The following is a 27900-nucleotide window of genomic DNA, read 5'->3' as shown; positions in this document are numbered from 1 at the left end:
ACTCTTGCTGTCAGCGTCCTGACAGCCTCATCCCTAATTCCTGCCAAAGAGACTGCTTGCAATTACCCCATCGCGCACAACTGGCACTATGGTGTGTGTGGTCAACAAAAATGAATCCAAGTGTGTACATGTAATGTGTATTTGTGTGGATGTATGTGTGTTCAATGGCCATGAGCCCGTGTGAGAGTGTGTGTCGCTGTGTGTGCCAGAATGAAGGCTAGTTTCACCTCCCCTCTTTGCAATTATCCTGTCACTCGGACAGAATCATCGGGTAGCAGCAAACTGCACTCAAGGCATTTACCCCGATTGCTAGCCTCTAAGAATATTTGTCTGCTGGTTGGTTGTCAGATACACATGTGTATGCTCATTCTCTTAGTCACCCTCGGTTTCTTCCTTTTTCTCATTTGTCATGTCAGTCAGACACTGGTCACATTAAATTTCATTAAGATCCCAAACGTGGCTTTGTGTGTCAGAAAGAAATGTTAGCCATTTTCTGTATGATTTGCAGTTGTGTCTATATGATTGTAATAGCTTGTGTGATTTTGGGTTGACAAGTAAATATGTCTGTGTGTGCGCAGCATTCTATGTTGTGTATGCGTGTGCATTTGTGATTCACCTTCTTCCCCAGCTCAGCAGCTTTGGCCTCACTAGTTTCCACCTTGGTCTGGTCCACCATGTTGTCTGTGGACAAAAAATGACAGAAGAAAAGAAAGAAAAAGAGAGAGGAAAAGGTGGTGGATAAGATAAGGGCTTGAGACAACGCGCCTGCTAATGTCTAACCATGAAGACATCAGCATTCGTCAGTCTGACACATGCCATGTGTACACACATACATTCACACTCACATATACCCTAAGCAAGCATCCTATCTGTCTCCCTGTTTTTCTCTCATAATAAATCAAGACCATTGCAGGGGCATCTCATTCCAATAGGATGCTACTTGTTGCATGTTTAGCTTTAAAGCCTCAAATATATAAATACCTTTGTCTGACTATGTACGTATGTGTGAGAAAGGTGGGTGCCTGCCAGTCTTCCTCAATGTGAAAAATATATTTCCAGTAGAGCTGCAACAATTAATCGCACAATAATCAATTATTAAATTAATTGTCAACTATTTTGATAATTGAGTAATGGGTTTGGGTAGTTTTTTAAGAAAAAAAGTCAAAATTCTCTGATTTCAGCTTCTTAATTGTGAATATGTCTGGTTTCTTTGTTCCTTTATGACAATAAACTGAGTATCTCTTTGGTTTGTGGACAAAACAAGACATTTGAGGACATCATCTTGTGGTCTGGGAAACACTGGTTGACATTTTTCAACATTTTTTAACATTTTATTTACCAAACAACTAATCGATTTATTGTGAAAATAATCGTTAGATGCAGCCCTAATTTCCAGGCACTTTATACAATTCTTAGATTTACTCATTCCTGTGAAAAAATGCCCTATATCAGTCTGAGGGTAACCCATTATCACAGAATCTGCTTTGCAGAGGACAGGGTTAGAAGGACACAGACTGACCAGCGGGGTACTTTTACTAAATAATTGCAGGGTCTACAGGTGGTTCAGTGCCAAAGGGCTTAGCGAGCATGTGCAGTAAAGGAGCTAATTAACATGAAGATGAATGCCACAAAGTCAGTGGATCAAAGGCAGCTAATCATGATGCCCAGGAGGGGGATCAAGCAGATAGATCACTGAGATAGAAGAGCTGTGAAAAGCTAAAATAGAAAATGAGCTAATGGAGAAATTACATAAACTCATAGAAAACTGAATCACATAGATTGTGAGATGGCGAGTCTTCAGCTGCGATGAAAATATAGCTAGTGAAAGAAGCAGTTGAAACTATGCAATATGCTGTACGTCTAGATAAGCTTGTAAGCAAGGCAGAGCAAAGTGAGAAATCTATTTTGCAAAAGAGAAGGTTTTCGCCAGATGAAAGAACCTCACAATAATATGCCAACCCGCATACAATTTCAGAGAGTGCATTTGTGTACGAGTTTACATGGTTATTGGATGTGTAATAGAGGGGGGGGGGTAGTTCTGTCATGGTGGCTGGGCTAAATGGGACAAACTTCGAATAGAGAGCACTAAGGGAGACAGAATGTGGGGAAAAAAAACTGTGCTGAATTTCAGAGTTCAAAGAAAAACACTAAATAATGCATGCAGGGCAGAATTGGGCTGCTTTCCACCGATAATAACTCTGGCAGTCTTAAAGGAGGCCAGCCAGCCTGTGTGTGTGTGTGTGTTGTGTGTGTGTCAGGACGCATTTAGAAGCAGTGCAATTAGTGCCTCCTGCGGTGAGCAACGGAGACCTGCCATAAAGGAGTATTGAACTCTTGAGACATGGTCTGTACCTCCAACCCTGCTCTGGTTTAGCTTACAATTGTCAGCAGGTGGTTCACAAAATCTATATACGAATATACCAGAGCGCACCACTTTTCACCAAAACGCTTGGATTTCGGTGGGAAATGCAGCATTTTAGGTTCGTATTCAATAGAGAGTGACAGGAGATGACATGGATCAATGGTCGTCGTAATACGTTCTTGATCCGCACAGAAAAGTCTGTGTCACTGCTCCAGCTTGTAGGGATTTTGTGTCCTTTGCTCACAGGAGCTAAAGCACAGGAGGTGCTTGCAGACACATGTACCTGGGTATGGCTGACTTTTATCATATTAATACATTCTCCGCCAGTGGCTATGAGTTATCATCTAACCGATCTAGTGTTGCATGTCAGGGATCAAATAATGGAAGAGGACAAAGAAATGTCACCCACTACAGTGTGAAATCACATTCTGGGATTGCTCAGATCGACACAGCTTTTATCTTCTTGATAAGATTTATTTTACACCACCAACATATGGCTGTAAAACCTGTAGCTCAACTTAGCCCGAGAGAACACTCACTTCCTCTCTGGCTCCACCTTGTGGTGTTTCTGGGCCACTGCACATTTGTCCACTTTGTAAACAGCCAATGTGACGTGCATTACGGCCAAATTCACTTCATTTTAATCACATAGGGCAGGTATATAGTGATTAACAGTAACAAGGTGACTTTGAATTAGGGTTGTGACGTTGAAACTTTCAATGCACACAGTAGTACGCAACAATGTTTGTTTTTTTCCTGGCCCATGTGTATATTCTTTGGATGGAGTATACATATCACAGGGTCCACATGTTGATGGTGTTGGGTGATGGGTGAGGCAGTGCTTTGGAGACCTAGGGAAAGGCTTGATTGTGTGTGTGTGTGTGTGTGTGTGTGTGTGTGTGTGTGGTCTGGTCAAACAACTCACCTATCAAGCCTTCGACATTGAGGCTAAGGTTACGGCACTTGAAGTCAGGGTCTGCTCCATTCCTGTGAAGCACAATCTGGGCGATGCATTCGTCTATCAACTTGTAGTAATGGGGCCTGCAGGAAGAAGGGAGTGATGGATTCACAGAGAGATGGATTAGGAGACAGACAGAGAGAAATGGAGAGAGACAGGAGGACGATAAGATGCGAAGGATGGAAGGAGGGTGACAGTAGAGAAGGAGCGCTTCTATGTGGCGCTGGGAAAGAGATGATGTGTCCCTGGCTGTGTCCACGATGACAAATATTGCATGAGTATATTTTACAATACCAGCTTATTCTACATAGGCAAAACATCTGGCACATTATGTGAATTGAGGGTGCGACTGACAGATAGCAAGAGGGTTCATTTGTTCAGATAAATTTGTGAACACACATGCTTTGTCACTCTGTCTGCAACTGAGATTGGCTGTCTGTGTGAGCATGACAGTTTGAGTTTCTTGTCACAAAGATTGATTGTGTGCTACTGTGTTCGCGAGGGTGTGGTGGTGTATGTCCAGCGCCCTGTCTGATCAAGCCAGCTTCAGACAGACACTCAATTTTGGAGGTGTCTTATTCCCTGACCCCATTAGATGCTGCCAGAGTCACAAACTCAACACCTTATTTATTCTGTCTCTCTCCCTCCCTTTTCTGTCTCTCTTAGTCACCCGGCCTTTGTCTAACACTTATTCCAATCATTCACTGTTTCAAGTTTTTTTTTCCTTTTTCTTTTTTTTCCCCTCTCCTACAGCTTGGATTTATTCATGGAGCGAGAGAGCCATCTAGTGTCATTTTGGAAAACTGAGTTTGACTATTTGACTATATCCTGAATTTGACATCGTGAAAGAACAGATTAAATCCCTAACGAATTCATATAATACATTAGATATATTAGGAAAAAGGTTCTTGGCAGGCATAAGGCTACATACATTATAGCAAATCCTCAACTAAATATACAGATGTGAACAGGCTTTTCTCTTTCTCTTAAGCCCTCAACAGTTTGTGGTCATGCATGGTATGTGTAAATATTCAAGTCTATAAATATGGCCATTTATGTAAGTGTAATTGTGCCAATTCTCTGGACTCCATCTCGACTTGAGTTTGAAATACAGCACGACAAAGAATGAAAAACGGAGCGAAGCAGCAAGTAGTCTTTCATTCATTCCCACACAAATGCTAACCCTTTAATTTCCTGTATGTGCTTCCCTCATTCTCTCAGCATCTACCTAGCAATTTATCTCAACTCTCAATTTCTTCCTCATTATTGCCTCGCCCTCCACCTCCCTTTTCTTTTCATCTCTGTAATTACCAAGCTGTATTTTCTGCCACTCTACAGCTCTCCCTCCCACCCTCTCTTCCTGTCTCTCCGTAGAGTCCATTACAGACCACCTCCATTGTGTTCCACAGGATCACCTGGATGGAAAACGCAGGAAGGAAAAGAAGGACGGATGAGCTGGAGGGGGATGTAAGGAGACTTCAACTGGGACCAGATGTTTGGACCAGCCTACCTATTTCCAGCCTCACAATATATTCCCCAAACTGTGCTAAAAATACACAACAACATCCTGCCTGTCCAATACTATCAGGACAACACCGGACACCACAGCTAACTCCACCATAATATCTGCATGCCTACACATGTTTTGGTGCTTTTTGCCCTTTTCTGTGACATTTCATTAAAACAAATAAATGTGAAAAGTGGACATAGTATATGTGTGTAAATGTGGACACAGCACCTACTCCCATCTTGTCATTCAATCATTCTCTTTTCCTTTCTCCTCTATTTCCACAGTTAAACCCCTGAGGGCTTTGGAAGGCACAGGGGGAGACATTAGCATATTTCTAGTGATAAGAGGTCACGGTGCTCATCTCTATTAAAATTGAATTGGACTTTTTTGCATGTATTAATTTCACAGCTTAGGGGCGGCGCACTTAAAAAAAACAAACAGCGTATAAAGAGAGGGGCTAGGAGGAGGGAGAGCTGAATGATGAGTAGGTAACTAAAAACATTCTCCGTCTGTCATCATTATTTTGGCATTTTTATGACTGCATAAATACTATATAGGAAATTTGCATTGTGAGACAAACATCTTTTCTCTGTCCACTCCAAATTATTGTGACCGTTATATGTGTGATATGTATTACTGTATGTCATCCTATACATTGTTTAGCGTTACATACTGTATGAAGTGATATGTTCACACATCAAGTGTTCATTTTTCTTTCCATTCAGCTCAAACAGTTGTGTAAATGACAACTGCATCACAATAATGGGACAACAGTGTCAAGTAAATCCCAAATAAAACAGTTTCTCATCTCATCACAAAACAATATATATATCACCACATTGGCTGTTTGAATATTGGTATGTGAGACCAGGAAACGTGTCCCGGTATGTACTGTGTACTGTATGTGTGCATGAGTTACCTGGCCAAATAGTCATTGCGGATCAGCAGCAGGTGCTGCATCAAGGACAGGAAGTGGCTTTCAGCTTTGGAGTCCTTCACAGTGTTGACAAGAATCTCAAACACTTCCCTCACATCATTGAAGCAAAATAAGTTAAGGCTCAATTAGCAGACGATGAAGAGGATCAGACAAATATAAAATACACCTAACAACATATCTACAATACAGCACCAACAACCAACATGACATAAGGTCAGGAGCAACACAACTGATCGCAACACACATTTGTATAATGCCTAATTTCAATAGCATATAAACTGAAGGGACACTGAACTTGTCCACCTGATTATCTATGTTGTGTAGCCACAACATGATGTAATTTATCATTAATGAGCTCTATCAGACATGTATGTTTATTTTTTCAGGGGTCTGAAGACCTTCTGCATGCACTGCAGTGTACAGCCACTCAACCACACAGACTATAACCCTGGGAGACACCTTGTGTTGAAAATTATAACTACATGTTAGAAGCAGCAGAAAGTATTACAACAGCTGCTTAAATTAGTTTTTAAGCATTTTCGAATTATAGTGTATACTTTAATGACAACCTGTCTTAATCAGGATGTCACATCAAGTGAAACAGCTGAAAACAATACATGAAATGATCTCAGGCATCTTTCTTTTTTAATCTTTGTGACACCAAAATATCATTATAAATGATGGAATATATTGTTCCATTGGGATATTCCATAACTGCAAACCAGGAGGTTATTAAGGCACCAATTGCAGTGTTATGCTAAGTTATGCATGCAGTGTAGTGCAGAAACATGGCCTTTCAAGTTCATATAAAACCTTATAGACATAAACAAGTAGTTCCTATTCTTCTTGTGTACCTAATTGGAATTACTCTAATGTATATTTTTAATGATACAAAGCTAATTGGCAAAGCTGAATTTTAAATAAAGAAAAGGTACAGAAGGTTACACTGGCTCCTTTGGGTCAGCAAATCTATGTGTATCTAATATGGAACTATTAATGCAAACTGTGTCTTGGAAGAACGTGGTCTGGCAGGAGAAATGAGCAAACCTTTGTGTAAATAACTATTTTTATAATGAAAGATGCAGAAAATTCTATATACAGACTATTCATTATGACAAACCAAAGTTAAGATTATTTCTCTCACTTGTCAAATTATAAAACATATAACTATGCAAAATCATATTGTAACTAGGTTATAGATTTTGTCAAGCTGATATTTTCATTTCAAAGTCAAGAGGTAGACCTTGAATATCTGCAGAGGGACAATTTTTTTAAGTGAAAGGATATTCCATCTCAATGCGGATGTCATCAAGACGTGCTTTGAGGTCCTCAGAGTCATCCTCAGCCTGCTCATCAAACACGCTAAGTTGCACCCTCAGCTCTTCATTTTCTATCGTCCGCACCTCCTGCAGAGAGAGGGATAGGATGCAGGCAGAGGGATGAAAAGGCAAGAGGGAGAACGGCAAGAAGAGTGTGACAATCAAACATGGAGTTTGAACAGTTGAGAGAAAGTTTTTACAGCATGAGTGTTCGTCAGACAGTCAGCAAGACAGAGGTATCAGGAGGGAGAGATAGATAAAGAGTGAGGCTGTACAAATGTGTGTTATTGGAGAGTCACTCTGAGAGAGAGAGATCAGAAGAGTGTGTTTTCTGTACCGTCAGCAGGTCTCTGAGTCCCAATCTTAGCAGTTCAGAGCGAATATGGATCCTGAAGTCCAACTCTTCCCCTTGGCTGATCAAGGCGTTGATTAGCTGCATGCAGCCACCCTACAAAACCACACGATAACAGAATTACCACCTTGAGGATTGTATACTGTACCTCCTCCAACAAGTAAAGCTGCAGTTAACATGTCTGTCAATATTCATATATATAGTTATTGCAAAAGTACTGCTAGTTGTCAAACATTTATAATCATTCATGCATCAGTGTGAGTATGTGAATGGTTTATACCTTAAGAGCAATGTTGGGCTTGTTCATGCCAGAAAGGAGAGGCTGGAATCGCTCAATGTCCCGTCTCTCAGCCTCCTCTGTGATGGCCTCCAAGACACGTTCATGGCTGTAAAAAGAAAAAAAATCATTGTGTATGATAAATTGTTACTGCATGTAGCTAAATTTAAGTTAAACATTTGCCATTAAAAATATACATAAAGTTCATGTGCATTATGTTGGTTTATTTGATTGCTAGTCCAACTTAGTGTAACTAAGCACTCTCCAATTTAAGAGAGCTGACCATAATCTCTGTGTGTTCATCTTATTATATGCAATTATGTCAACACTTCACTAATGCTTACAGGTTATCGGAATGTTGTAAAATGCAGATGGCCGAGACAAGCTTGACAGCATCCACCATCATATGAGGCACTGCAGGGTTGATGGCTCTGACCAGCAGAGGAATTCCCTCATCTGACTCCAGCATGGATTTTAGACCATACTAGAGGGGAGAGAGAGAGGAAGGGGTGAAGTCTGTTAGTGTCTCGGTCCTGCAGGCAGGAGAAAGACAGAGTTTTCATGGTTCAAGTTCCAGTGTTTACATCAGAAGAAGGAGTCTCCTGGTTGACAAAACTTACTCTGACTATAATTTTTAACATGACTTGCATTTTTATGTATTTATTCATCTATCCTTGATGTAACAATCTGAGAAGAGCTCATGCAAAACGGATGGCACTGATTACCATCTATAGTAAGCACAATCGCTATAAATTGGGATAAACAACACATCAACTAAGGCTATGACTAATCTTCATTAATAAAAGTATGGCTGCCTTTTTATTCTCCAAATTTGATTTAAAAAATAAATAAATAAACAAACAATTTTCAACCCATGTTTGTGTTTTGAGATGTTCTGACTCTGATCTTAGTTTATCAGACTTGTGTTACTCTAAGATATAAAAACATAGTGTTACGCTCGGCTCTCTTAGGGAGTGAGTGAGTGATATTTACTGATATATAATCATTAAATATGATAGATTCTGAAGTGATTCATAATGATTACCTAGAGTTAGATGCAACAATGCCAAGCTCAGGGCATTGTCAAATATTGGTAGTGTCTGCATCAACAGTAATGTGCAGACAAGTTATGCCCTCTAGTGGAAGAATGGGCAAATTATATTGTATTACACGTTTGAGCAAAGAAAATGTCTTACCTTGTTGTTCATAAAGGCTTTTAGACACCGAATTATCTCATGTTGGCATTTCACTCCATCCGATGTGTGTCTCTCTTCCTGAAATCTCCTAAGAAGATTTAGCAGCAAGGCCAGGCCCTCAGGTCCAAAGTTCTGCACCCAACTGGAAGTGATAAGACCACATTATATACACATTTTTATTCATTCATTTAATTTTCACATTTCATCACATACCCATCACATTTTTTCTCTTGGCATTTCCCTTTACCATAGGATATACTGTATTTCGTTCTAAATTTAATTTGGCTATGTCCGTTTTAAATGTGTCCTCTAGATGCCCGATACCCATTCACATGGTAAATGAATACTCCATACTGTATATAGGTTAAATTGTCAATCATGGCGTAGCCTACTAGTTTTTATTGTAATGAAAAAACTAAATCACACAAAAGGTTGTTTTTCAAAACCCTTCGCTAAGCCCCTCCCTCAAACGGCTTCTGTCCAATCATACTTTAGCAACCGTAACTATGCACGAGAGGTCTGTCAGGCTTTCGGCAGAAAACAATACGCCGAAGCCCACCATATCCCAAAAGTTTAGAGGGTGGTGGTGAATTAAGGCCAGTAAGGCCATAGATATACGTATATGGTTGTAGGGCTATAATCAGACTTTGCTATAATACATCCATGGGCTTAGGTGGTGTGGTGGCTTATTTCTATTTTTCATTTATTGTCCAAAAGCAAGCTAACTACCAAACTAACCAGTTCCTTGTCACTCCTATAAATTCTGTAATATTCGCCTATCCAAGGCGTACCCAAAGTAAATTGAATGCTGTTCTTGAACTGTTTGGAGAATATGGATGGGCTTGGTCTCTTTTGAAAGGTATCACTCTGAAGTTTTTCCCCAAACTGAAATAATCACTATAAGTGCTACTATCATTGAGTAATCTAAGTGGGAGCACACTGAATTAGAATGTTTTTATTCTCGCCTGAATTTTTTTGTTGCAATCAGATGCCTGAAGATGAGTGTAGCTGAGAATTTTAGCTGGAAAACACAATGGGACTACAGCATGAAGCCTTACCTGGCCCCAGTTCAAATTTGATAACAATCCTGCTAAAAATGAGTATTTTACACATGTTTTTCTAAGTGTATATCTAGGCGTTTTCCTAAAGTTGCCATTGACAAACAATACATGCGCCAAAGTGCAGCTTTTGCAAAGTTACGCATGAAAATGGCGGTGCTGCCTTTTCCCAGGGACCGTGAATGCAGCACATCGTTCGTTTCGTAATTTCATTGGCTATTCAATGCTACAGTTGTCATCGGGATCTGTTTCTATTGGCTGAAGCCATTCAGCGCTGTCGGAGGGGATGTTCCTCATCAGACACAGCCACTCATTCGCTATTGCAGGCGGCAGCCGGAGAGAGGGAGCTTGTGATTGGTCGAGTGAGCTGAAATTTCGAAAGGTCAGAGGGCAGCGCCATTTTGTAAAGTGAAATAAACATTGTTTTCATGTAAACGCCGGACTTATGAGGAGAAATAAACGGATTTACTGGATATACAATGCGTAATTTCATAAGATGCAGCAGCGGGATGAGGTTATCTACCGGTACAACCGTGTGTTTTGGACTAAATACTTTACTGGATTGGATTTACTGGACTTTTCTGAATGTAACGACACCAAGTTTGTGGGGAAACCCTGTGATCCTGAGCCTGCCCTGACACAAATCGTGAGTTATATCGGCTTTTTACGAACTTTGTTAGCATGTTTATAGTCTGATTCGAGTGTTGCTGTGATGATTATATTTAGGAATGGTCGGCATATCTTTAATCACAAGAGTTTTAGCTTTCCAACGATATGTGGCATGACTATTTCAAGTGACTGGTGACATCCTCTGTGACACCTCCCTGATTAAAACCCCCCCGACGGCCCGCCGGCGGGCCGTCGGAGTGGCAACAGGTTCATTACATTTGCTTTGAGGTAGGTATGTCGAGAGAACGTTGTTGAAGGTTGTTGTTGTGGCAGAGATGCTGCTTGGATGATACCAGCAGAGTTACTTTTTCATATTGCCCGTTCATTCGACTTGGGCAAGTGTTATAATAAAGAGGGAAAGCCCTGCCTTCACCTCCAAAATAACAGCTGTACTTTTAAAGCTTTTATCTTGGCTTTTAGGGCGAGGGATCCTCCAGGCAGTGACTGAAATACAGTTGCGGACAAAAATTAGAAAACAGCAGGGAGAGTGTATACGGATCACCATCGCCCAAATTTGCAGTTTGTCAACGTATCTTATTTCATGATCAGTGAGATGACCTTAGTATTTGTGGTTGATGGGGGGAAATCAACAGTCCTGTTGTTGCTGCTCTGTACAGAGTCTGGGTTTGGTCACGTCCTTGAACAGATGTTTTCTCCTCCAGACCTCTGCGGGGGTCGCCTAACTGAAAACTATTAATTTAAGACCTTTCTGACCGCTTCTGATATCTCTGGATTTTTTTTGCTGATATTCCGTTGGAACCGATGCCAATGCTGAAAAATCTCTATTTCTCATGCTACACAGCATGACCTGCAAGTTTGACAGACATCGCAACAAGGGGGGCGGGGCTTAGCTTAAACCTGGATTTTATCAGGTTTTACTTATTTCTGGACTAACTCTCAAAACTTTTTGGACTAATAGGCATATGTTTTAAATTACAAAAGTTGAATTAGACCTATAAAGGTCAAAAGCAAAGCAAATGTTCAAAGTGGATTCATCTTAATACTGACAACAAAGATTCTGTAATGACAAGTCAAAATCTATACAAACTTAGGTAAATCAATAAAGAAATAACATGACACAAAAAAATGATTAACCTTCACCTGTGATACCCATAAATCATCGCTAGAGTAGTTGGCTGCTTTCAAAAATCATATGACAAAGAGTGTGTCTGCATTCATGTTTGACTTGACATGTGTGATTTGACATGACTGTATTTGCCCCGTTCATTAAAGTAGTTACTAATAGTTTCTTTACAAGCGACTGAAGCTTAAGTGAATGCATCTGTATGAACTTTGAATGTCTAGACACTGCAATTTTAATGATTTTCATTTGCCAAAAGGCTCAAGGTCAGTAAAGTTATACAGTGATCATGAAAGATGAGCAATGTCTTGCTCCGTGTCTCAACTGAATTGTGGTCTGAACTCCGACTTGGCAGAACCAGGAGAGAACCAGCAGTTGTTCTAAAGCGATTTCTGCATTTATATGGCTTAGTGTTTTTAAGTACCGGTATATGTGTAGTACCTGACAGGGTTGTTATTGAGTGAGACTCTTAGAGACTCCAGACAGCTCAGCAGCGGGTAGTCTCGGCTGTCCGCCTTCAACTCCTGGATGTATGCCAAGGCTGATTTGGAGCTCTCCTTCTGGTTTTGGCCCTAATGAAGAAAATCAAACACACAGCAGGTAAACAATCACAAAAATCACTTTGTTTTCCGCATTTGTTGTTCTCTAGGTTTTTATTGATTTTATTTCCACAAGAAAGCACAATGGGATGGCACAGAGGGCAACAGTTAAGCTTAATTTGAAATGTTGATTGGCAGAATTAAAGGGTACTGTGTGTAGGAATTTTCTCTTAATAGGCTTATTTCACAGTTAAGCGAACAGTAGTAGCAGCCATCAGTGCTTGGTTGTGTAGGTCCCTTGAGCTAGTTTCTATCAGCATATTTAATCATTTCACCTGCTGTTTCTGAAAGAATATTTAGCCAGCCACAGTACAAGAGGGGAAGCTGGTCCTGCCAATGATGTGCTGTTTAATTGATTGTACATTTCACCAGTGAATACAATTTTTTTTAATTTCCAAAAATTTGTAATAAAATATATTCAGTAAAAATAAAGCAATACCCCAGTCCTTGAATGTAAACAGCCAGGGATGGCCTTTGTCTGCACATTATACACGATCTAAAAACACTTTTGTCTGGCTTCATTGTAATATTTTTTTCAGTGAGCATGACAACACAGGCCCATATGTAGCACCATGTATTAGCTTAGGCCTGTCCGGCATGTTATGTCATGATGTGATGCAACTTATTTTGATACTCACAGCTTTAGATGTGTGGAGGTACTGAGAGACCATCTCTCGCTTGATCATGATGTCCTTCTGTCTTAGAGGTTGCTGCTTCTCCTCGTTCAGGTTCATGTCCACCTGGAGGGAGACAAAAAAAGGAAGAGTAGAAGAAAGAGAAAACAGTAGGATGGAGGGATAAATAAAGCATAGTAAGACAAGGATATGTAACATGATAAAAAAAAAAATGTAGACTTATATACCCAATAATTTGGCCCAGGGCACATTTGAAGAATTAGTGTTTGGTATCCTAAATTAGATAAAAGGCTGGTAGTGGTACTAACAATGCTCAATTGAAATTCTTTGAACAGAGGTGCTTTAACTGTGCTCAGATCTTGAGAAGAATCATTAAATAATACTACATGACTTCCCAATCATGACTGAAGAGATTTGTCTTTTGTGCTGTAAGGTAGTAATTCACATTTTCATGAAAGTCTACCTATTTGGAACAATCACACAAAAAGAACTAACTCTCTCACAGAGTTTCTGCACACATTATAGCAGGGGTATTCAGCATGAAGGGTCATTACTCAGTGAGTGATTAAGTATTTGCACGTGTAATATACCAAGCACAAGTTTCCATGGCTGTCCAGATGATAAAGAATAGGTGGCCCCCTAAAAACTGAATCTTGCACAAACGCACGCACACACACAGAATAACTAATCTCTTTAACTGCTCCTGGTAACACATTCAAATATTCACAAAACTGATGTGGTGACAGAATATTGTTTTGTAATAAGGGCCATGAATGTATCATTTGGGATTTAATTGTCACTGTTGTCCCATTACTGTGATGCGTAGAAACACACACACATGCACAAACACAAACACATACACTCTCATGGCCTCTCTCACCAGCATCTGTTCGAAGAGCTCCAGGATGTATTCATCAGAATGATCATGCAGCATGGGGCTCTGAGGGTTGGCCTCGTAGATGGCAGCTGTAGAGTGACGCTGGCCTGGCATGTGGCCGGGCTTCTCCTTGTCCTTTTTCCTCATGCTGGTGAAACGCTCCAACTGGATTAGCAAACAACATGACACAGGTTAGAGGACAGGGGTGAGAGGAAAAACTGCAAAGTGCAATCCATCACTGCAGGGCCACAAAAATGAGACAGCAATTCCTCATTATCTCACATTTTGAAATGAGTCCTGCTGTCTTATTACTAATGTTAAGTCAGTTATTTCTCCTTGCATTTTCTACAACAGTAGAAACCTTTCAACAATGTGAGATAATGGTTAGCAACAACAAAGGTTTTTGCCGACAAATGTTACCACACAACGTCATCATGCAGTTGACAGTAATGGGGAATTTCCTCCACTCTGGTTATAATGACTTTCTGTGGTACTCTTCCTGATCTGGGCATCATCCATTGCAAAATGAAAAACAAAAACATTGAGGTGCATGTGACATTGACAAAATGACCATCCATAGAAAGTCATCTTTCAATTCGCATAATTGTTCTGGGCCAAGTATTTCATGCGGTCATTGTGCATCTCAAAAGCATGCACATTCAGTGTGAGTACAGCACACAACAAAACACAGATATTTAATAACACATGTTATGGTGGATTAGGTTTGAGACAGACGGTGACAGGGTATTAAATGGATAATGGTGAGTTTGTTTATCAAAGAGCACAGTGACAGATGGACGAATCAAGCACACAGGTGATGGTGTTAAAGCCGTAATAAACCTACCTCATCCGGAATCAGCCGTTTGAGTTTCTGTAGAGGATGAACAAGTGAAAAGGGAGATGCCACGGAAGGGTAGGAAATATCAAACGGATAGAAAAGTAGTGACAAGAAAGGTCAGATGGAGAGAGAGAAAAGAAAGAATCAGTTAGATAGAAGTCAATTATGACAAGAGGCAGATCCAGGAAACTGTCAGTTCCATGACATGTTTCTTGAGTGATTCACAGCACAGAGGGAAGCCCTGCAACTAGAACACAGTGGGAACTATCCAGTTATTCACACACATTTCTACAGGACAATTAAATCTAACATAGAGTGAAGAAGATGCCCTAGGTTGAATTAATTAGGCAAGGGAGTAATTAAAGGTGATTGGCAGTGAACAGTCATCAAGAGTCAAAAGGTGGGTCAGACGAGTGTCAACAAAAGTCTTACAGAGTAGAGAAATTGCCATCACTGTGTGTTCAATTAAAACATTTTTAAAAAACACACTAGCATGTCTTAGCCACTAGGTGTCAGGCTACACCCAATAATAATCCCAGGAAGCCCAGTCCAAACAGCACCATCAATTTCAGACCAGGTAAACATGCCTTGAGAAGGTCTGTTTAGAGGGCACAGCACAAAAATATCTCCTTGAATAAGCAGAACTAACATTAGCACCCCAAGAGGCAAACAAAGCATTAATAACAAAACAAAAAAAAACTGTTTTAGGTGGACATACAAATTTAGCTCTTGATAACACATTTGCCTAATATTCAAATCTAAAGAAAAGCAATTTCCTATGTATTTTGACTCAAAAAGACACAATGAACTTACAAGTGCTTAACTATGGCAAACTACTTCCAAAGAGAGTGGTCTGGACAAAACACTGCTTGATCTTTCAACAAATAGTGTGTAACCCCTGGGGGCAGTTTGAGCTGCAAAGGTCTGACAATGAAGTGGTCACAAGTTCAAACAAAGAGCATGGTCATCTGTAAGTCCTCTTAATGACACACACACACACACACACACACACACACGCACGCACACGCACACGCACACACACACAAAACAAAGTCATCTTTCAATTCGCATAATTGTTCTATGGGCAAAGTATTTCATGCGGTCATTGTGCATCTCAAAAGCATGCACATTCAGTGTGAGTACAGCCAAAATACAGATGTTTTCCTTTCACCTGTTGTTAGCTAAAGCCTAAGATACACAGACCTCTTTCTGGTTCAGTGTGTAAACAAAATACATGTCCTCAATATTTCCCAAGTCTCTACTTCAAAACATTAGTTAATACCAGAGCTTTAGAAATTGCAGTACAGCGTGAAAGAAGGGATAGCATGTGCCTAAATCAGCTGTTGCACAAAACAACACCTAGAACAAATGGACTCCATTACCTTTAAATTTTTTGTAAGTACAAAAAAAGAACACGTGCAAAGGTCATAACAGGTTTTTCCAGCCGTGCTGCTTCTCCATATCTATCAGCTATGCACAGCTGCAAAGATAAACTGGCAGACTACAGTACTGTGCCATTTGATTTTAATTTCCGAATATAATGTGAAGATCAAAGAAACGTTCATGTCTGGCTAGAGAAAGAATCAGATGGAAATGGTAAACGGTGCTAATTTAATAAGTAAAGACATTTAACTCTAATGAGACCCGATCAAGAAAATTCCACCAAATTCATCCTCATAAAAAAGCCTTAATGATGTACTGTGAAAGCAGGGTTGTCAAAGAGTTCATTTTTGATCCAAGGTGGTTCTACAATTCTCTGGAGGCACCGCGTAGAAGTCGTCAGTGTTATCTTCTAGATGTGCAATTCAACTCACAGCACAGACTTGTCAAAGAAAAGTGGCTGCTCACTTTTTAGACATAAGGCCTTTTGCTGAGAATAGTCTCCCTTCAGGCTCGTATTGCTCATATTACTCATATCACTGGTCTGTTATTTCTGGCTTAATTTCTCTTTAACCTCCAGATGTCTCTCAGCTATTAATACGTCTGTTAGCTCTTATGTGATTTAGCATCATGCTCCTTTGAAATGCTGAAGAGCAAAATAGCAGTGGGACATACACAATGCATTGTGATTTATTTGTTTTGTCTCTTGTTGACTGTGTTGGTGTGAAATCTCATATCAGGCTACACCCAGTGACATACCCCTAGGAATAGGAAATCTCCCATCAGGAGAGATGCTTCAACAGTTAAAACATCCTCACACATACATCGAGGAGAGCACATACTGTAACATCTGAATGTCTTTTGGCTATATAATTATGACACGTTTTGCCAAAATGTTCAATAAAACTGATGCTCACATTTTTAATGCATATCTCATAAATAAAGTATATGCTCGTCTGACTTTAACTTGGAGTGTTTTATAAAAAGCAATAGGTCAGGACCTGTGCTTTAATAAATTAGTTACTCATTCCACAGTTTTGGAAAAGTAGCATGTGTGCACGTGTTAATCCACTGAAAATCCCATCAAAATAAATAAAATGAACAAAGATAAAAGATTGAATTAATAGAGGTTGCACTGAGATCCACATTTGCAGACTTTTGTTCCAATTAGATCCTTTTCTCTATTGTTTTATATAAGCAGGTCCGTCAGGGGTAAATGATAGCAAATCTGATGTTATTTTATTACACTAAGGGTGTCTCCAGGTATACAATTTAAACAGATAACCATACAAAACTCTCGCTACATAGATTAAAATTGCTGGCAAAGAAAATATGAAAAAATAAATAAATAAATATTACAACAACTTTTGTGTAGTTATTATTACGACTTTCTGTGCCCTTGTCAGCAGATGTCTGTACACCTACAATAAGGTGGGCTGTCCCTCTACTGCACCTGCCACGGCTGGACAAGTTAATTGAATATTCTTCTGTGGCAGGAGGGCGAGAGGTAAAGAGGAGAGACAAAGAAAGAGGGAGACAGAAAGAAGGTGCACTGATTATGGGGGGGCAGCAGTCAACAGAAGGATGTTTGGGTTTACACAGCTGCCATTAAATAACAGACCAATCAGACCAAACCAACCAGCAATCTGTGCACGGGCACGCACATGTGTGTACACACACAGGTAGCAGACACACGCAAACAAATGCTGTGGTGCTGTTCAGCCCACAGAGCGGAAACTTCAGCTGACAGTAGGTAGAGTGGATTCTGGGTAATGACACGGGAAAGTGAATGCAAGTGTGTCAGGAAGAAAGCTAAAGAGATACAAGGGGGAGGAAGAGACAAAAACTTTCTTGAACTTAACTGTAAATTTCCGCTTTTCTAACCACAAGTACAGTTAAGAATATAAGCACTCAGAGAGGCAGAACTTTGTCTCAGTGACAGTCAGTGTGTCTGAGGGGAACCATGAAGGCAACAATTAACCACTTTAGAACTGTTCTGAGTACCTCAGCCTCCATTTAATAGACAAGCCAATTCCAGCTATGATGAAGGTACTAATTAATTATTCATACAGCTGGGTGATACAGCTTAATTTAATACCACAATATTAATAATCACATTTTTCAGATACACTGTAGTATACCACATTATTGCAATGGATACAATTTACCAAATAACTGTCTTCAACCATTCACATCAAATAAAACCAAAGCCTCCATTAGTTTTTAATTACACTCCTGAGAGTGATTACAATAAAAGTTTTGAAAAATGATTGGGCTACATGATCATATAATAATCCATCCATACACAGCAATACTGAGTGACTCCCTGAACCTTGATATTCATGCCACTATAAATACTGAATGGATGTGTGTCATTAAAGCAGAAGTAAGCAGAATGTTTGTGTTAATATAAGTCTTAAATAGTTATATCTTCCGACAGCAGTCACTTACATAGAGTGTTTGGTCTGAAACACGGGTCTGTCAGTCACTCTGCTCTGCTGTAAGCCGAGGAGAAAACTTTCCTTATATCCTACAACCTTTATCCAATGAGGAGAGAGAACGGCATAAAGGGGCGGTCCTCTCTGTGTGTGCAGCCAAGGGATGCGCGTGAATGTGGTGACGTAGGGACGAGGGCGGGGACTGCTAACTCCATCCACTGACAGGAAGTTAGCCAAAACGACCGGATCGCTTACTTACGCTTGCTTTAATGTAACACTAAAATGATCCACACAACAACCTGCGATGCAAAAGGCTCGACCTCCACAAATTAAAGCAGAAGTAAGCGAGCCGGTCGTTTTGGCTAACTTTTTGTCAGCCGATGGAGTTAGCAGCCCCCGCCCTCGTCATGGATCTATTGGTCCTCGTCCCTACGTCACCACATTCACGCGCATCCCTTGGCTGCACACACAGTCCTTCATGCCGTTCTCTCTCCTCATTGGATAAAGCTTGTAGGATACAAGGAAGTATACAAGAAGTTTTCTCCTCGGCTTACAGCAGAGCAGAGTGACTGACAGACCCGTGTTTCGGAACAAACACTCTAAGTGACTGCTGTCGGAAGATATAACTATTTAAGACTTATATTAACACAAATATTCCGCTTACTTCTGCTTTAAACAAAAGAGCATATTCCTGCGAGGATGTTATAATGTTTTGAAATGGAAGCGACACGACATTGTCCTCACAGCAACTTGTAAAGTACCAAATCACACAAATCAATCGTCAATTGATGAAACAGAAGATCAACCAAAAATAAAATCATTAACAACTATTTTGATGATGAACTACACACCAGTTCCAGGCTCTCAAATCTGTCGAATGGCTTCTATTGATTGGTTATTGTCCATCAAGTAGAATATCTCTCTGGACAACGCTGGCTGTTTGTTGGAAACAACAAGCAATTCAAAGACATAGTTGGGATCTGGGAAAATGTGATGGGCCTTGTTTCACTGTTTTGCAACATTTTGTATGATCCAATTAGATTCACTGGAAAAGTGAGCTTCCTCTACAAAGGATGTGAAGGTTTTCTTCTGTTCTTCTGGCCAAACACCAAAGCCAGCCTTGATTATAATACAGAGAGCTTCGTAAGGCCACCAGCAAAATCAGTTGATTCATCTAATCAGCTACAATGGGCTGATTAGACGAAGTGGTGCATGTGACAGGCTACAGAGTTGCAAAGCCCTTTTCAAAAACAACTACACGCTCCCACACACAAATCCAGTACATACACAGTAATGTGCTCCAAAGTGAACATAATTACACTGCCATAAAAGCAGCAGTACAAATAAGGAGGCTGGGTCTGCTGTCTGTCTGTCTGTCTGTCTGTCTGTACCAGCAGCCAGCTCAAGAGAGCACAAGTCAGCAGAAACATTGTGCTTGAGAGTTGAGACAACGATATAATGAGCCAGTCACACACCTACTGGCTGATATTTCTGTGTGTGTTCCAAACCTACGCCTATCTCTGCATACATAGAGATATTATGTAAATCAGAGCAAGATTATAAACTGGATAAATGCAGACTGGCAGAAAGCAGTCGAATGTGTGAAGCAGCCACAGGTGTCAGGTGATCTTTCCAAGTTGAGGCTTACTGGGTTAATAGTTGGGCAGTTAAATATGTAAGAAGTACAATTTGTCAGGCAGATATTGATGCGATAAGATAGGAACGTGACATAACTTGTACACGCCTTTAGTCGAAAACTAGAAGGGCACTCGGAGAGCACAGAACTATGCCATTGGCAAACAATACAACCGACTTCTGAGAAGAAAATAAATCAAATTCATAGTAAATGATCTGTAACTGTGTTTAAGTTCTGTTTTATTCATCATTCCTGAGAACAAAATATTAAAAAATATGAATGTTTTTTTTTCTTATAGATAAAATCTCCAGCTGTTTTCCCATGTATACTGTACTACAAATGGGACAAATACCTATATTTATGCATTTATTATTATACATTTATTAAAATCAAACAGATCTGCTTAAAATCTGAGGTACAGCTGGGAGCATTCACATTTGCCTATGAAATTAGGCCTATAGCAGCTGGATGGTACAATAATGGAGGGGGCGGGGAGATCAAGTGTGTGATGGTGACTTGCATGCGTGGAGAGGACAGGGAAGACGCTGCATTGATAGAGAACAGCAGTAGAGAGGTGGAAACAGATGATAACTGAGGTGTGGAGGAATGCACATGCTCCTACTAAATAAAGTGTGTGAATAATATCAGTAAATTCTGAAAACCTGTGACCACCAAACATTAAGCTGAAGGACAAAATGATTGTGGAGACAGTAGAGTGTGTGTGCATGTAAAGTATGTGTCATCTTTTTAACCTCTGAGCTAATGTTTTTTACAGCGATGCTATGACTATATGCTATCGTACAAGGAGAAGTACTACTTAGGAGGCACGCCCAGTTACAGCTCAACACTTTCCTACGCATACGGCTGAAACAGGAAATTGCAGACAACTGACACATTGTACACAGACCAAGCTACTTGGTTAGCAATGATACAAGCTTTATCATGAATATATATATACACACAGCTTTATCATGAATATATATACACACAGCAGAAGTCAGAGGTTTACATATACTTAAGTTGAGATCATTAAAACTATTTATATATCATAATTTTAACTAATAAAAAAAAGAGATCACATTAGTCCTCAGCTTGCATCATTGCACTGGTTACCTGCTTCTTTTCGGATTGATTTTAGAGTTATTTTACTCACTTATAAAGCCTTAAATAACTTAGCACCATCTTATATCAGCGATTGCCTTTCTTCTTATGCTCCAACAAGGATGCTCCACTGCCTTTTAGTTGTTCCCAAGGTGTCCCACAAGAGAACTGGTGAAGCTGCTTTTTGTTTTAATGGCCCTAAACTATGGAGCACTCTCCCTTTAGATATGAGAATAGCAGATTCCTTAGCTATTTTTAAAAAGAAATTGAAAACCTATCTTTTTAATTTGGCTTTTAACTCATTGAGTGCCGCGCTCCTTTCCAAAGTTTTAGTCAAGTGTACCGGCAAATTAGACCATATTTGACTTTTTATTTTAGAGCCATAGTGTATTCTATATTATTGCCACCAACACATACTGTGGCTCATTTGAAAGGTTTAACTTTATCCTTCAAATGGCCACAAACCGTTTGTTTCTACGTGCCTCCGTTCCTGAGAAAAGTCAAGCTAAACATGGCTGGGTTTCACCAAAATCCCTCCTTTTTTTCTAGAAAAGGAGATAGAGCGTCTTTTATGAAAGGTGCGCTGTTTGTGCCTGTCGCTCTTCAGACACTCGCATTTCTGGATCAAAGGGCTCGTATAAGATAAATATACACAACAATTGTTGTTCTATTCACAAAACCACCATCGGGGGCGGGGGGGGCGCCACTAAACAACAATAACACAGACGCACCGTGCCGTGTCACAGCCTCTCGCCGCGGAACGTGAGGCTCTGTCGGCCACAGCGGCTCGCGAACACCGGTCCCGCCGGTGGTCGCGGTCCGTCTGTGGTACGGGTCGGTGGTGCCGGTCTGCTTTGACCCAGAGACCATCAGATTTTACCGCGGGAGGACTTTGGGGAGGACACGGTGTTGCTCCAGATGAAGACCGGGCGGGACTGTCGGCTGAGAGCTTCCTGGTTCAGCTCCCAGCTGCTGCAGCCTCGCGGGTGAGAGCGGAGCAGCTGCGGCGCAGCTGCGCTGCATCCACATGCAGAACTCCGTTTGCAGAAGCTGAGTTATGATAAAAACTTCCAGATCATGAGCTGTCATGTGACTTTGATCGTCATCTATTTCAGTTCTCCTCGTCGTAGAGTCCCCAAATTTACATATAATGTGTATTAAAGTGTCTATTTTCATAATTTAAAAAAAAAGCAAAAAACGAAAAATTTCGTTTTTGGCACTCAACGCATGGGAACGAAAAACGAGAAATTACGTGGTTGGCACTCAATGAGTTAATACAGGTTGATTTTATTTTTTTTATCACTGTTATTGTTTTGTTTTGTTGATACTGTTTAAATTGATGTGTTGTTTTTAATTGTTGTTGTTTTGTTTCTGATAGCATAAAACGGTCGGGGCCGCAATTAAAATATTCTTTTAATTTTTTTGATAATTATCGGTTATCGATTAATATGATTTTTTTTTTAATCAATATGCTTTTTTTCTATATCGTCCAGGCCTAGACTGTACAACTAAAACCCATTCTTGATTACCAGTCCCTAGTTACAACTTCCAAGCAACATGCAACAGGAAAACACAAACAATGACAGAAAGCTAAATAAACAGTGAGGTATAATTAGGGGAGTGCCACAGCAACAAAGCCAATACTGCTGTAAGGTTCTGACCCCGAGAGGTCAGTGTCTCAATTACACCACGCTCAACTGGACATCTTCCAATTCTTTCACATCCGATTTTCTCTAAGCTGCACTTTTTAATGCTCCTGCACGCCTCACTGACCTACTGACTACTTGAGTGCACTGACTGTCTGTGTGTGAGAGACATTATGATTGTATGTCACTCCAAGTGGGGCATGTTTGCTGCATGACTGCTCCTCGTCCTTAGTCTACTTTTGTTAATACAGACATAAAACCCAACCGCCCCCACCCACCTCCACTTAAAACAAGGGAGGCCACTGTTGCCATGTCCCTCTTTTTGCGACTCTTCATGTCTGTCTGTCTCCTCAAACTGACTAAAGTTTGTTAATGTTCAAATCATAAAATGAACAATATTCATTTATTAATGATTAGTCCTGTTTGATGGTGTGATGCCTAAAGGAAACTGATGAAGACTATGGGATGTTAAGCTCCATACAAACACATTGTCAGTCTGCTCTGTCAATGGGAAGAGTAACTTACTTTCACACACCAAAACACACCTGGGCATAAACACGTGCAAGCAATGGCGACCTGCCTGTTAAGCACTCAATGTGAATTTATTTCTGGATATACATTCATATCATGCCTTCCTTAGCAGTCTGAACCTCCGTACCCCAACTGAAGAACAAAATGATTCATCAGATGCAGCCATCTCTGTGGAGGAGATTGTAGAGGTCTGATAAAGCCCTGGACAGCTTCACAGCACAGTTTTAAAAGTAGAACTGGCTCTTGTACTTTTGGATGGGTACACAGGGACATGTGAAACTGGCTTCCTTCCCGCCTTCCTCCTTGATGGATGTAGTTGTCACTGTAATATTGAAAGGCAATAAAAACCCAACAGATTGTAAAAGCTACAGGCCCATGTCAATGCCTGATTATGATGAACAGGTGTTGTCAAAGCTTCTATCCAACAGGCTCAATAAAGTTATAACTACCCTAATCCACCTTGATCACAAACATATCTATACTAACAATATCAAACACCTAATTAATGTGTAACGATTAGGCTAATACCCACCGGCTGCTTTGCTTTCTTTGAATGGAGATGTGTTCAACAGGGTTGTGTGGCTCTTTTCTGTGTCTCTGGAGTCATTTGGTTTTAGAGTTAATTTAACACTTGGATATAATTCCTGTGTACCTATCCTATAGCCATAGCAGTAACTACTAATCTGAATTCACCATGGTTTGAGCTAGATAAGGGGACCAGGCACAAAGATCGAATTTCCCCAGGTCTCTTCACTCTGAGCCTAAAACCTCTGGCTATGGACATCTCATTGGAGCCAAGGACACAACCTGGTCAATCAATCCACAAGCTCGTGCTACACCGTCCCTATTTCAGTTTGCGCCTGAGCACTTGCTGTATGTGCCATACACATTCTCTCACCTGTCAGGTAACAGGGCTAATTGGCCAGAATCAAAAGGCCTCTCTTTAACCTCACACTGTCCACAGTAGGGATGGGACGAAATATCGTTTGGCGAAATATCGCGATACAAAACGTGACGATACGCATCGAGTTTGAAAAAAATGGATCGCGAAATGAAGACTAGATGCACTGCCACATGATTTGTATAGTATATAAATAATTTAGTGTGTGTGTTTGTGGGTAGGCATGCAGTGCAGTCTATGGTGGCAGGCTGGCAGCACCATCTGCTGGTCAAGCAGGGGGAAACTAAATGGGAAAAAAAATTACATCCGGGAACGGTGCAGTGCGTCACGTCACAGTCAGGTCACAGCGCATGCTGCAACAACAACACTGTACAGCAAGCTAACAAACGTTAGCAGCAACTACCTTGCCCTCAAACCGCCGGACAATGGAGTCGAATGAGGTCGAAATTGAGGACGCTCCGCCTGGATACAGGTCATTTGTCTGGCAGTATTTCGGCTTTCTCATTAAAAAAGACAAAGACGGCAATAGAGTAACTGACAAGACTAAGACTGTGTGTAAGCTATGCTATGCCGTCACTCCGTACACCACCTCCAACACAACCAACATGAACCACCACCTTCAACGTCACCATAAAGATGTGAAGACGGCCCCAGAGAAAACAAACCTACCGAAGGGACAGCTGACCATGAAACAAGCACTGACACCAACTCTACCCCCGTCAAGTCCGCGTGCAAAACAGATAACCAGGCTCATTGGCGAGTTCATAGCGGACTATATGGCTCCATTTAACATTGTAGAGAACAGAAAATTCATCCAAATGTTCAAGGTGCTGGAGCCCAAGTTTAAGGTGCCATGCCGAGGACATTTTTCAGAGAAGGTAATTCCGGAAATTTACAATGAAACCAAACAAAGCGTGAAAGAGTGTCTCAAAAATGCCGACTGCATCGCCCTGACCACCGACGGCTGGACGTCGCGTGCAACACAGAGTTATATCACCATCACGGCACAAGTCATCGACGAGAAATGGGAGAGTAAAAACTTTGTGTTGCAAACTCGTGAGTTAAGTGAAAGTCATACTGGTGTTAACATAGCTCACGTGTTGAGAAATGCACTGAGAGAGTGGGAGCTAACGAGGCCACAAACAACCATCGCTTGTGTCACAGACAACGCAAGCAATATGGACATTGCAGTGAGAGAGAGCGGTCTCCATCCTCACATCAAGTGCTTGGCGCACGTTGTGAATCTGGCCAGTAAGCGAGGCTTGGCTGTATCCCGCGTCGCGCGCCTTCTTGGCCGTGTGCGAAGAGTAACTACATTCTTTCACAAGAGCACCACGGCCACCGCCGTCCTGGCCAACAAGCAAACCCAGTTGGAGCTGCCTCGGCATAAGCTCATCACCGATGTCCAGACCAGGTGGAATAGCACGTACGAAATGCTTGCGCGCTACCTGGAACAACAAGCAGCTGTCTCCGCAGCGCTGAGCAGCCCAGAAATCCGAAGGAATGCGAGAGAAATTGACACCCTGAATAACACTGATATATCAGATGTAGAAGACATAGTGAATACCTCTTATTTTTTTACCTCTTATTTTTATTCTTAACATTGTTACTTTTTATTCTCCTAAGATTGCACTTGACCGTCATTGCCTCGTGTGTTACAAGTTTTATTTACACTTTTAGATATGAGTTGCATTTGTACATTCCTATGTTCCATCATGCTACCTCTGACATGTGTGTTTGGCTGTGTGTGACTGACTGTATGTGTATGATGGATTGTAGAAACTGAATTGCCCGGCAGGGATTAATAAAGTTTTCTGTTACTGTTACTGTTACTGTTACTGTTACTGAAACTGCTTAAGCCACTGAAGACAGCCACAACAGTTGTCTGTGATGAAAAAGAGCCCACTGTTTCACTTATAATGCCACTGAAGTACATGATCGAGCAAAGCATGTCACCAGACGAAAATGACACACAGACCATCGCCAACATGAAAAGCGCAATCCTACTCGACATCTCGGGCCGGTCTTCTGGGGACTGTAATGATATGCTGCAGGAGTGCACAGCGCTTGACCCACGATTCCGAAGCCTGTCCCATCTGAATAATGAACAACGCGAGTCCGTCTATGCCCGGATACGTGAAAAAGCTGCAGGACTTCATTTGCCACGCAACCAGGTAGACTAACTTTCATTGAAAAAAAAGAGGTGTGCAGAGCGTGTGTGTAACTGTGTATGTGTAGGCTACAGCCTGAAAACGTATTTCTCATATCGATTGTTTTTTTTAAATTAGTCGATCCAAGTGAATGAGAGGGAGGGAGGGAGGGAGGGAGAGAGGGAGGAAGGGAGGGAGGGAGGGAGGGAGGGAGGGAGGGAGAGAGGGAGGGAGGGAGGAAGGGAGGGAGAGAGTGTGTGTGACAGAGTGAGAGAGATGGTGTGTGTGTGTGTGTGTGTGTGGGATTGAAAGACAGAAATGTTTGAGCTGGTTTTTCTATTTTATTTTTTTAGACCAGTGACACTGATGGAAGAACAACTAGGGCCAGTGCTTCAACACCAGGGGCAGCAGCAGCAGAGCAGGCCATGGTCATGATTGAGACAGCACAGGGAGCAGAGCAGAGCCAGGAAGAGCCAGTTGAAGGAAAAAGGCACATGCAGGATGTGACACAGCCTCCCCCACCAAAGAAGACAGCGCTAGAAGATCTCCTTGGGAGCTCCTACACTACTCTTGAGACAGTGCAGTCCAGCAGAGGGATTGAAATGGAGATACTCTCCTACAGAAATGGGATTCCTATCCCACTCAACAGTAGTCCACTTGAGTGGTGGAAAGTTAATGCATATGCTTACCCATTACTTGCCCCCCTTGCCAAAGCCTACCTTTGCATTCCTGCTACGTCAGTGCCCAGTGAACGGGTCTTTTCTACGGCAGGAGACATTGTGTGTGCTCAAAGATCACTGATTACACCAGAACATGTTGATATGTTAGTTTTTCTGAAGAAGAACCAGTCCTAGGCCAGGGCCATGACTTAAGAGAGGCTGAGCTAACTTAATCTAGGGTTAGAGCACTAAGGGAGTGTTCTTGTTTGTGTTTGAACGGTTGGGCCGTGTGTTTCCCTGTGTGCAACTGAAACAAAAATAAATAAGTTGTAATTACGCAGTAATAGTTTGTCTTTTTTTCTTTTTTGATATCGTATCGTGACGTATCGTTTCGTGACCCTGGCATATCGAGGTGCATCGTATCGTGAGTTTAAGTGTATCGTCCCATCCCTAGTCCACAGACCATGTTAAAGAAGGGAAGCTTTTCCTGGCCTAGCAATGCTATCTGGGTTAGCAGATCTTGTAAAGGTCAACAGTGAACTCTGATGAATCAATCTCAGTCACTGGGGGGTAAAGCCATTGTTCTGAAAAACAATCCGAGGACAAAAGATCAATTTTATATTCCCCCGCCCCGGTATCCTAATGAGAATTTCACGTAAATATTTCCAACAATTTGACTGCAGCATTGAAAAACCTAATGACCTTATGACAGGGCTTTTAGTTAGGGCTGGTTCAGGTAGCTCTGAACCATTACGCTGCTATAGGCTTAGACTGCTGGGGGACACATCTG

General features: G+C 41.2%; 1 protein-coding gene across 1 annotated transcript in view; it reads right to left on the bottom strand.

The window, feature by feature from the left end:
• diaph1 (diaphanous related formin 1) overlaps positions 1-27900 on the bottom strand; it is a 110800-nt gene that overhangs the window by 49311 nt on the left and 33589 nt on the right. Inside the window, exons 2-13 of the mRNA XM_085789864.1 lie at positions 14675-14701; positions 13834-13995; positions 12957-13058; positions 12161-12291; positions 8912-9053; positions 8060-8199; positions 7719-7824; positions 7424-7534; positions 7056-7173; positions 5750-5867; positions 3288-3403; positions 617-681 (exon numbers count right to left, since the gene is read on the bottom strand). Coding sequence (XP_085645990.1) covers positions 617-681; positions 3288-3403; positions 5750-5867; positions 7056-7173; positions 7424-7534; positions 7719-7824; positions 8060-8199; positions 8912-9053; positions 12161-12291; positions 12957-13058; positions 13834-13995; positions 14675-14701 — 1338 coding nt within the window. The remainder of the gene's footprint in view (positions 1-616; positions 682-3287; positions 3404-5749; positions 5868-7055; positions 7174-7423; positions 7535-7718; positions 7825-8059; positions 8200-8911; positions 9054-12160; positions 12292-12956; positions 13059-13833; positions 13996-14674; positions 14702-27900) is intronic.

Source organism: Trachurus japonicus, chromosome 10 (assembly GCF_045865225.1).
Source record: "Trachurus japonicus isolate A0001 chromosome 10, Traja_1.0".
Classification (NCBI taxonomy): Eukaryota; Metazoa; Chordata; class Actinopteri; order Carangiformes; family Carangidae; genus Trachurus; species Trachurus japonicus.
Note: the sequence above shows the minus strand (reverse complement) of the source record. Positions and strands in the feature narration are given on the sequence as shown.